The sequence below is a fragment of the Bombina bombina genome, chromosome 7, assembly GCF_027579735.1.
Source record: "Bombina bombina isolate aBomBom1 chromosome 7, aBomBom1.pri, whole genome shotgun sequence".
Classification (NCBI taxonomy): Eukaryota; Metazoa; Chordata; class Amphibia; order Anura; family Bombinatoridae; genus Bombina; species Bombina bombina.
In genome coordinates, this window is record NC_069505.1 from 477,466,319 (window position 1) to 477,478,910 (window position 12,592).

A 12,592-nucleotide genomic window follows, 5' to 3' on the forward strand; every position below is an offset into this window, starting at 1 on the left:
TTAGAGGCCTGCGCAAGCCAGAAAGAGATTCACATGCAGAGTGGGCCCACAAGCTGGATCAAGCATATCAAGGGTGGATACAGGCCAGCCAAGCTACCACCATGGAAGAATTGCAACAACTGATGCTGTTGGAGCAATTCTTTAACGGCTTGTCCCCAGAAGCCCAAGAATGGGTGAGAGATCGAAAACCCCTCACCTTAACCGAAGCAGCCAGATTAGCAGACCAGCATTTTGATGCCAGGAGGCACCATGGACTACAGCCTAACAACCCCACAGCGGCACCTTTTCGCCCAGCCCCAGGGAATCCACCACCCCCCTCACGATACAACGGACGGGCGAATATACAATGCCACACCTGCAAGCAGTGGGGACATATGGCACGTGAGTGCCCCCAAAATCGGAGCAGACAAGCTTGGAACCAGGTCAGACAGAACTTGGCCCCAAGGGCGGCTGCTCACCATTACCAAACGGAGCCAGCCGCTCATGAGGTGTTGAGCACCCAAGCCGAGGAACCCCTGGGAATTCTGCATGAGGTGATGTCGGTCCGGGCCACCGATAACCGGCAACATCACCGCCAGCTGGTGACCGTAGAGGGGAAGGAGGTCCAGGGACTTCGGGATTCGGGAGCTACTTTAACCCTGATAGCTCCCCATTTGGTGCCGGATATAGCACACACTGGCGGATACGTAGCAGTACGAGGGGCAGGGGGAGCGGTATACCGATTGGCCACTGATAGAGTGGAGTACAGACCCCCAGTCACCCCAGCAGCTGCCAGTTACCAGCCCCCGGCGCACCGCTATACCACACGGCCTCCGGCCACGAACTACCCTCAGAGAGCCCGGTTCAATTTGCGGGGCTACTCACAACCTATTCAGTGCTTTGGATGTAAGCAACTAGGGCACAAAAGACCAGAGTGTCCCCTAAACGCAGCGAATCAAGCACAGTCCTGGAGAAGACCCGCCGGCGGAATCCCACATAATCCTCAGCCTGCGGCCCGCTACGTAGAGGCGCCAGAATGCTGGGGCAGCCTACATGAAGCAGACCCCGTGCAAGCTGCCCACCGGAATAACCGGCAACGGGTTAAAGTGAATGGGAAGGAGGTCAGTGGTCTACGGGATACTGGTGCTACCATGACCTTGCTTCAAAAGAACTTGGTGTCTGAGAAACAGCACACTGGAGACACTGTGGCTGTAAGGGTAGCAGGGGGCACTGTGTTCCGCCTACCTGTTGCCAGGGTATATTTGGATTGGGGAGTGGGCGCTAGACCTGTGAATGTGGGGGTCAAGAAGGACTTACCTGCTGATGTTCTCCTTGGAAATTACTTGGCCCCCCTTGTTTCTGCCTATGCTCCCATGGCTCCCGCTGATGTTAACCCTGTGACTACCCAAGCCCAGTCCCTTCGGGAAGAGGTACATTTTAACCGTGGTGGACTACGCCACTAGGTACCCGAGGCCATTGCTCTCGCCAACATCCATGCAGAGACGGTAGCTGAAGCCCTATTTGAGGAGCTACAACCTAGTTTGGTTTACTTACAAGTTGCTGTTACCTTTTATATTTTAATCAGGGCCCTCAAAAAGTTGCAGCCGTACCTGTATGGACAACCTTTTTCCTTACTCACAGATCACAACCCGTTGGTGTGGCTGAACCGTGTGGCCGGGGACAATGCCAGGCTGCTGCGCTGGAGTTTGGCGCTGCAGCCCTTCGACTTTACAATCCATTACCGCCCAGGGAAACAAAACGGTAACGCCTACGGGTTGTCCAGACAAACTGAACTTGAAAAGTGATCTGTGAGTACTTTCCCGGACATCCCCAAGCCGATCCGTTGGGATCAGACTGTGTATGCCGGCTTGGTTCTGGGGGAGCATTGTGGCAAACCTAGCAACTTCTGGACTATAATGTAAGAAAGGTTGTCTATAGGCTGCATTGTGTGCTATGTAGATGTGACAGACCCTTCTGTCAGTACTGCAGGAGTTAACTGTGTTCAACTTTAAGAAGCTATTGTGTACTGTCATTATAAAGTTAGTGATAAACAGTCCATTGTTTAATCACCCTCAGAGAGCAGAGGTGATAAGAAAAGCCAAATGTGTTTTGTGTTTAAGTTGTTATCTGCCTAAGTAAAGTAATGTGATCTGTCCAAGGGTGTGGGCCCTCCATCTAATGTACAGCATTCTTTTAACCCCCATCTGGGGGGGTCAGACCTGCATAAATACTAGGCATAGCCTTTTAATAAATGTCATTCTGTTTTAAACCTGAAAACTGGCTGGGTTGTGAGTTGCTGATTCCCTATGCAGGACATTGTTCCCTGGTGTTAACCCTTGGTATCCTGTTGGTACCGTTACAGTTCCCAAGAAAATTACCCTTGTATTTGGAACTAAGGAACTCTTTTCCAAATTCACCTTCCATCCGTGAGACTGCAGAAAAGTTAATAACATTTCCGTGTGTGATCTTGCTTGTTGAAAGGAAGGCGCCTGAACCAGAATGTCGTCCAGATAAGGTGCCACAGCAATGCCCCCCAATCGGAGCACTGCCAGCAGGGATCCCAGAACCTTTGAGAAAATTCTGGGAGCTGCGGCAAGACCGAATGGAAGAGCCACAAATTGGAAGTGTTTGTCTAGAAAAGCAAATCTTAGAAACTTGTGATGGTCCCTGTGGATGGGAACATGCAAGTACGTGTCCTTTAAATCCATGGTAGTCATAAATTGACCCTCCTGGACCAAAGCAAGAATGGAACGAATAGTTTCCATCTTGAAGGACAGCAGTCTGAGAAATTTGTTTAGACTCTTGAGATCTAAAATTGGTCTGAAGGTTCCCTCTTTTTTGGGAACCACAAACAGATTGGAATAGAACCCCAGACCCCTTTCCTGAATTGGGACAGGAACTATCACTCCCAGGTTGGAGAGGTCCCGTCTGTCTGGTCTACAGATAATCTTGAAAGCAGAAATCTGCCCCTGGGAGGAAAGGTCTTGAACTCTAGCTTGTATCCCTGGGACACAATGTCCACCACCCAGGGATCCTGCACATCTCGAACATAAGCCTGAGTGAAGAATAAAAGTCTGCCCCCTACAAGATCCGGTCCCGGATCGGGGGCAGGCCCGTCATGCTGTCTTTGACTCAACAGCAGGCTTCTTAAATTCTTATAACCATAAAGCTCTGCGAGCCAGAATGGCAAAACCTGAAATCTTAGCTCCCAGTTTAATAACCTGAATGGAAGGATCTGTAATAAAGGAGTTGTCCAATTTAAGGGCCTTAATCCTATCCTGGATTTCTTTGAGGGGAGTGTCTGTCCGAATGGATTCAGACAGTGCATCAAACCAATATGCGACCACACAAACTGCGTGTTGCCATTGTAAATCCTGGTGTACATACATCTTCTTGAGTAACCCCTCTAACTTTTTGTCCATAGGATCCTTAAAGGAACAACTATCCTCTATTGGAATAGTAGTTCTCTTGGCTAGTGTTGCCTCTTCCACCTTAGGTACCGTCTGCCAAGATTCCTTGATAGAATCTTCTATAGGAAACATCTTTTTAAATATGGGGGGTGGAGAAAAAGGTGATACCCGGTCTCTCCCATTCCTTAGTAATGATTTCTGCAGCCCTATCTGGTACAGGAAATACCTCCACCATGGAGGGCACATCAAAATACTTGTTTAGTTTACTAGACTTCTTAGGATTGACTACGACAGTAGTGTCGGAGTCGTCCAGGGTAGCTAAAACCTCCTTAAGTAACAAACAGAGGTGTTCTAGCTTAAACCTGAAGGATACAACTTCAGTATCAGCAGGAGGAATTACACTGTCTTAATCTGAGATTTCACCTTCAGATGCTACCGAAATATCCTCCTCCTCAGGCTTCTGGGAGGGTGTATTTGAAATAGCAACAGCTTACTTACTGATTGTTTACTTTTCCTCTTGCGCTTTCCCTGCAACATGGGAAAAGCAGACAATGCATCAGAAACCACAGAGGACATGAGAGAAGCGATATCTTGCAAAGTAACTCCAGACGGGGTAATGGAGGAAACGCAGGGCACTGGCTGTATGGACGCTAAGTTTTGGGACACCTGAGGAGAAAGCTGCGGCATATTTTGAACATTGTCAGAAGGCTCCTGAACAGCATCCGCCCTGGACAATGTTGGCTCAGAAAAAAGTATTTCCCTATAATGTAAAGTCCTCTCAATACATGAGGAACAGAAATGGATTGGTGGTTTAACATTAGTATCAAAACATAAAGAACATGTAACATCTTGCAGGGCCTCTTGGTCCATCTTTATTCACCCCAAAACAACTGAATAATTAGATAGAATTTTGATATTTTAGTAAAAAATACCTCACAAAAAAACATTACTGTTCCTTTAAATATTTTAAAATAAACTGCTTTATTTTTTAGCATTAAAATAAAATGACATAAGTAGCAATTAAATGCTCTGGACACCTTTACACCTCAGGTTAACTTTGCTGAGGTGCTTACCTGCCTAACACCGGAGATTATGGGCTGTTAGATGATCCAGAGTCAATCTATTTAATGTGGAGATGAAGTCTGCAATACTTGTCAAGAACAAAGACAAATTGTTCTGTATCACAGAACACTTGAACTATGAGGAAAAAGTGTGCAACAAATTTTGGCGCTTCCTTTAGCCCCGCCCATCATGGGTGTTACCAGAAAAAAAACTTCCCTCATGTCTTTTAACCACAGTATGCAGTTTAAATGATACGCAAGTTAAAAACACCATCTCTGAGCCTGCTCCTCATCCCCAGTGCCTGCTATTACTGAGCAAAATAATTCTTCTCCAAGTCGCAAGAGAATTATTATAATCTGTCCCATTATATAATGTGTTTTAAAGTGCCATCTTTTATTCTGAACATATTCCCAGAAAATAAAAAGTCAGCACTTGCCTTTATGCATCTTCTCGGCAGCAAGGCAGCTCACTAGGTTTGAGAGGCAAGATTCCTCACATGGACCTGTGAAAAAAAACAAAGACTGAATAATCTTATTCAGGCTTTAGGAATAGGGCAGCATCAGTATATGGGAGGCGCAGTGAGAATTATGTCCCACAAGTTACCATTGCTTGAAAGCCACCACTGCTCTACTGAAGAGACGGATATGGACTACGGCTACACCCTAGAACAAAGCGGCACAATCTTGCACTACTTAAAAAATAATAAAATCTTGCTTGAAGAATCTTTTACTAACACCTAACTTTACCACTTCCTTGCTCTAACGTAAACAAAGAGAATGACTGGGGTTAGAGGGAAGGGAGGTGATATTTAACAGCTTTGCTGTGGTGCTCTTTGCCGCCTCCTGCTGGGCAGGAGTGAAATTCCCAATAGTAATTAGATGATCCGTGGACTCATCGTGTCATTAGAAAGAAAATACATTCATTCTAATCATCAATAGTAAATGAAGGATCTGACCTGTTTTACCTTTGCTTTTGCCAAGTATAATTTTTCTTCCATAAGGCTCTGTTATAGTCCTGCAATTTGAGTGTTTCCTAGTTTGTTTTTTGCATACTTTACTACATTTATATCAATCATTTTATAATTCCAACAACGTTTGTTATGGATTAGATTTGCTTAGAAAATAAAATAATCTGATTGACCAAAATGGAAGACACAGTTCTCACAAATAAATTCCAGAGCTTTTAAAATCACAGAATCTCTTTATTCTACTAGAAAACAAAATATTATATTTTATTAAAAACATTTGTAGCATGTTTAGCCTAAATTGTTATAATGCAATATCATGAAGACACACCCCAAATATTAATTAAGACATACCGGCATACCCAGCACAGTATAAAGAGATATTATGAAGATACATTAAAAAATACACAAAACAGTATGATGCAATATAATGAAGACACACTTGATTACCCCAGGGGCACTGATCAGGGTCACTTTGAAATTCTGGAAGGCAAATAAGGAAGGAAATAATTCTCAAGAACGTTGTCAGTATCTTCCTTATCCGCATCAAACATGCAGAACGCACAAATTGGTGCATTCATGTGGCCAAGCCTGTTCACCCAAAAGGTATTTGGTGTAGCTGTGGAACAGGTGTTTCAAATTGTATCCTTAAGCACTAAAACGTACTTGCCTATTCTATACAAACTGAGCATAGCTTTATTGAATTGGCCCTTCATTAAGGGAAATATCTCCAAATAGTTCTTGAGTGTATCAATCATAGATGAGGGGGCTTCGTAGGTTGATGTTCTTTAAATTGAGAGAAGGTATACTGTAACAAGGACATCACCCTGATCTTGATCTGTGCATCATAAATTGGCAATTAGTTCTCCCTTCATGAGGAAACCAGCATTGATTCCCCTCATTGTGGCTATTTTCTCACAAGGAACAAGGGTTAGGTTCTCATTTGTCTTGGAAAGTTTGTTTTATTGAAGGAACTTCAGGGGTATACATAGCACTTCTGATCACACTCTAGGTTTCAGAAAACAATACAAACCCCCTTTCTTAGACACAGAGCAAGTAGCAGCCAGAAGACCTAGAATTGAGTAAATGTGACCAATTAGTAGACTCTAGAATTGAGTAAATGTGACCAATTAGTAGACTGATGTAAGCCTGCCAGTAGTCCACTGCAACAGTTACTGATTGGTCAGGAGCTGTCCTGAATGGCTAATAAAGAACCAACCAAATTTGTGCCAGCCTATCAGAAAAGTGCCTACCTGCTTTCAATACATAAAACATCTAGAGGTCATAGAGAGCTTGTTGGACTTAATATTGTAATAGAATTGCAGCAACTACCTTCCCTAGTAAATACAATACGGAATATAATATTTCCTTTATGTCATAATATCAATGTATATTTTATGTTCACGTTAAGGGCTAGATTACAACCTTGCACAAAGAATTACATATAATCTGGCATTATAAATGGATGGAAAATTCCAGGGAATCTTAACGAGGTCGAGATTTTTTTTTTTTAACACTGTCTATATTTTAATAGAGACTGCAGGGAATGCTATTAGCGCCCATTTTACAAGTGGCGAGTTAAGGGTTGTGCTCTATGCGCTTTTGGAGACCTAATGTAAAGTGCTCACTCTTGAAAATTTGCATAACAAAACGTCAAAAATATATTAAAATGAAGTTTTTCATATTAAATTTAAAATAAAGATGTATTATTGGAAATAACAGTGGGATATGGTATATAAAGGAGACATTGAACTGGGAAGGGCTCAAAGATGTATATGTATTTGCGTGTATCGTATGTATGTGTATGTATATATGCAGTGTTTTAAACTTATTTTTCAATACAAAATCATAGTATAAAAGTAAATGAATAACTTCACTTCTTGAGTGGAGGTTTAGAGAACCTTCTGATTAGTGCTTGAACGATAGTCGACAGAGGAATTTAGCTCACCCGCACTCTCTGACATCCAGAAGTTAGTGCACCCTAGACTTTCACTCGAGCAAAGATATCATTTAAACTTATAATATGAGCGTTAAAATAAATGTGCTATTAATTTAACGTGAGCAATGTAAACACACAATACAGCTTATATTCTTGCCTTAAATGTTTAGAAATGGGGCATCCATGAAAGAGAATGTATCAGTATTATAAATAATCATTTAAACCTGAGCTGCAGACTTATCTGTTTGCTGTGTAACCATCTAAGAAAATATAACTGCAATTTACAAGACCCAAATTGACGCCATCACATAATCTTCCCTTTTCTTAATAAGCGCTAATCACCTGTAGCCGTATTTATAGGAACTTCATCCTCCTCAGTCTTTAAGTGATCACAAACATATGGTTCTCCTCCGTGGTTAACCGCTAAGCAATCTGAAGGTGTCACATCCATACAGCCTGTAAAGTGAGAATACACAGGTATGTATAAGTTGTTTTCAGTGCCCATGGGATGCATCAATATCTTTCTCCTTATATATAAATAAAATCATGTGGTCACCCACAAATTACTATGGGCATATGAGATAATGATCACTTATGCACACCTACGTGTGACCCTCGTCCCTTAGCCACACCATATGGGCAAAGTCACCTGTAACTTATATCCCTCAGATATAACATACGTGCACACATATGTTATGTTCCATATACTGTGCACACAACATACGTGCACACTCACCTGTAACCCCCGTACCTGCAGATACAGCATATGTGCATACTCACCTATAACCCACATCCCTCAGACACAACACAAGTCCACACTCACCTGGGCTGATACTGCCACTTGTCATTTCTTCATCAGGAGCTCCGGGCTGTTGCCTCACACACAGATCTTCTGTTATCTCAACTTTCACTATATCAGAGTTATCTTCGTCTGTACAAATAAAACAGATTCACTTTTTATATCACATGAGCTAGTGTTTATATCACATGAGCTAGTTTTTATATCACATAATATAGTTTTTATATCACATGAGCTAGTGTTTATATCACATGATCTAGTTTTTATATCACATGATCTAGTGTTTATATCACATGATCTAATGCTTATATCACATGATCTAGTGTTTATATCACATGAGCTAGTTTTTATATCACATGAGCTAGTGTTTATATCACATGATCTAGTGTTTATATCACATAATATAGTTTTTATATCACATGAGCTAGTGTTTATATCACATGATCTAGTTTTTATATCACATGAGCTAGTGTTTATATCACATGATCTAGTGTTTATATCACATGAGCTAGTGTTTATATCACATGATCTGGTGTTTATATCACATGAGCTAGTTTTTATATCACATGAGCTAGTGTTTATATCACAAGATCTAGTGTTTATATCACATGAGCTAGTGTTGATATCACATGATCTAGTGTTTATATCACATGAGCTAGTGTTTATATCACATGATCTATTGTTTATATCACATGAGCTAGTGTTTATATCACATGAGCTAGTATTTATATCACATGATCTAGTGTTTATATAACATGAGCTAGTGTTTATATTTGTATTTCTAAATTCATTTATTTTACTATTATTATTTTTTCAGACATTTATCCATTTATTTTTGTAGGAATACTTTATTGTTATGTAGAATTTGGAAGTTATTAATATAGCTTTGCATATATTGTTTATTTATGTCTGCATCTTCTAATGTGCTTGTGCTAAAGTACTTATCCATCAACTTATATTCATTTTAGAATCTGCATTTGACATGCCTATTGGATCTTTTAGAGTATATTGTTATATTGTTCTATTCTAGAACCGGTCTCTGCTATTTAGTGTATGATCTATTTACATATAATATTCTTCCCTATTTAAATTTTGGCTAAATTCCAATTTAACATTCCTGTTTTTGTTCCTTTTTATGCTGTAATAGTACTAGTCCACCTTTAGCCCAGTTCATTATACAATTAGTCACATGCTTTTTTAGACCCAATGGGATTTGAGTATACAATATAAATTTTAGCACTGTTTTAATTAAGATCACGCATATGAGTAAGGCAATGTAGCCGAAACATGTAAGGCGTGATTTCCTGGTTTTTAATGTGACTTCAATAAAGATTCAACGTTTTAATGAAAGGGGGCCCGACTACACTTTATTGTGATTGCAGTTTACCACCTTTCCTTCAGCCAGGCACCTTTCAGCTCCTGAGTGGTTCAGTCGTTGCTGATTGGAGAGTGTCCCGGCACATGGTGGAGGAGTGTCCGTGACGTCATCGAGTACCCAGAAGCAACATGGGGCTCGGGGAGCAAGCGGTTGATTGCTGCCACTGGGAATGAAGATTACCCGATATGGTCGAACAAGAAGGATTACTACTTTGCAGCACGGATGTCCAGCTACAAAGGGCAGTGAGTAATTGACCTGGTTAACTTGGGGTATCCTGTTTGGCTGCTATTGGGGACTCGAATCATTATTTGCTGTTCTTGAGGGACTGCCCTCTTTACCCATATCTCATTTGAGGACACTATGTACCGTTACCACCTAGGCACTTCTGTAGCTAGAGCTGGCCATTATAGCTTTTCCTGACTGTTTTAGTGTATATATTACATGATCTAGTGTTTATATCACATGATCTATTGTTTATATCTCATGATCTATTGTTTATATCACATGATCTAGTGTTTATATCACATGATCTAGTGTTTATATCACATGATCTAGTGTTTATATCTCATGATCTAGTGTTTATATCTCATGATCTAGTGTTTATATCACATGATCTAGTGTTTATATCTCATGATCTAGTTTTTAAATCTCATGATCTAGTTTTTATATCTCATGATCTAGTGTATATATCACATGATCTAGCGTTTATATCACATGATCTAGTGTTTATATCACATGATCTAGCGTTTATATCACATGATCTAGCGTTTATATATCATGATCTAGTGTTTAAATCACATGATTTAGTGTTTATATATCATGATCTAGTGTGTATATCACATGATCTAGTTTTTATCTCTCATGATCTAGTTTTTATATCTAATGATCTAGTAGTTTTTATAACTTTACCATAAAACAGTTTGTGTATTTCCAAGAGAGAACAATATCATCATATTTACTTTTGTAGCTTAAAAGGGACATTATACACTAGATTTTTATTTGCATAAATATTTTGTAGATGATCCATTTATGAAGCCCATACAGGTTTTTTTTTTTTTAAATGTATAGTTTTCCTTATTTTTAAATAATATTGCTTTGATTTTCAGCCTCCTAACCAAGCCCCAAAGTTTTAGAAGTATAATGATGTATACCTACTCCATCTTGCTCCTGTTTTGTGTAAAGGGTCTTTTTATATGCAGAGGAAGGGGGGAGTGTCTGCTGTTTTTGCTATACAGCCACTTTCAGTGGGTGTTCCAGCTAACCTTTGCAACAGAGCTAAACTGAGAGCTTCTAAGTACGTTTTTAAACGGTTTTATACTGGATTTTTATATCAGTATCTGTGCATATTATTCTTTATAGTAGTGTCTATTTCATGCAGTTATACGAAAATTGGTGTATACTGTCCCTTTAAAGGGACCAATGTTCATATAACTGCATGTAATAGAGACTACTATAAAGAAGAATATGCACAGATACTGATATAAAAACATAAATTATGCTTACCTGATAACTTTCTTTTCTTCTGACGGGAGGAGTCCACAGCTGCATTCATTACTTTTGGGAATTCAGAACCTGGCCACCAGGAGGAGGCAAAGACACCCCAGCCAAAGGCTTTAAATACCTCCCCCACTTCCCTCATCCCCAAGTCATTCTGCCAAGGGAAAAAGGAACAGTATGAGAAATATCAGGGTGAAAAAAAGGTGCCAGAAGAACAAAAATAAACTGCCGCTCCATAAATAAAGTGCGGGTGTGAGCTGTGGACTCTTCCCGTCAGAAGAAAAGAAAATGATCAGGTACGCATAATTTATGTTTTTCTTCTTAAACGGGAAGAGTCCACAGCTGCATTAATTACTTTTGGGAAAAGAATACCCAAGCTAGAGGACACTAAATGCAAACAAAGGATGGGTACAAAAATGCGGCACCTTTGAAAGGCACCACAACCTAAATTACTCGACACCCCACAAAAAAACTACATACAACAAGGAAAAAAAAAACTGAAGCCCGGGTAACCACTCATCAATTACGTAACCTGCAAAGGCGTGCTAGAGATCACTCAGACTCAGAGTTTGTTGAGCACAAAGGCTTCCAAGGAGTCAACCCTGCGGCACTCAACTCCCACAGAAAACATTTCTGATATAGAACCAAAAACCTCTATCATCCCCCGAGAGGGAAAGAAGAGGAACCCGTAAGAGATCCGAAGGACCATCCAACACTGGCTCAAGCCAAACTGGCAAAAACACTATCTACCCTCGAGAGGGAGAATAGAAGACCCTATGAGATATCAAAAGGATCCAATCCAACTTAAAGCAACCCAAGGTTGCAACAGGACTACTGTCCAGGGAAACAAATTCCATAAGAGGACAAGGACCAGAAGATATAGTCAGGAGAAAAACGTCACTAGGATGACCAGAAAGTCACCCACATAACCCTGACACCGCACCATACCAACAATGGTGATCCAGAAAACCACAAGTTCCCCCTTGTAACCTAGACAAGTCAAAACCCGTCCGGCTAAAAAAACATAATTTATGCTTACCTGATAAATTTATTTCTCTTGTAGTGTATTCAGTCCACGGGTCATCCATTACTTATGGGATATATTCCCTTCCCAACAGGAAGTTGCAAGAGGATCACCCATGCAGAGCTGCTATATAGCTCCTCCCCTCACATGTCATATCCAGTCATTCGACCGAAACAAGACAAGAAAGGAGAAACCATAGGGTGCAGTGGTGACTGGAGTTTTAATTAAAATTTAGATCTGTCTTAAAAAAGACAGGGCGGGCCGTGGACTGAATACACTACAAGAGAAATAAATTTATCAGGTAAGCATAAATTATGTTTTCTCTTGTTAAGTGTATTCAGTCCACGGGTCATCCATTACTTATGGGATACCAATACCAAAGCTAAAGTACACGGATGATGGGAGGGACAAGGCAGGAACTTAAACGGAAGGAACCACTGCCTGTAGAACCTTTCTCCCAAAAACAGCCTCCGAAGAAGCAAAAGTGTCAAATTTGTAAAATTTTGAAAAAGTGTGAAGTGAAGACCAAGTTGCAGCCTT

At 40.7% G+C, this 12,592-nt stretch overlaps 1 protein-coding gene across 1 annotated transcript in view; it reads right to left on the reverse strand.

Annotated features, from left to right (window-relative positions):
- The window catches only part of LOC128636449 (gastrula zinc finger protein XlCGF57.1-like), a 168,195-nt gene that overhangs the window by 31,098 nt on the left and 124,505 nt on the right, over positions 1–12,592 (reverse strand). Inside the window, exons 4-5 of the mRNA XM_053689462.1 lie at positions 8,178–8,285; positions 7,697–7,810 (exon numbers count right to left, since the gene is read on the reverse strand). Of these exons, the coding sequence (XP_053545437.1) occupies positions 7,697–7,810; positions 8,178–8,285 (222 nt within the window). The remainder of the gene's footprint in view (positions 1–7,696; positions 7,811–8,177; positions 8,286–12,592) is intronic.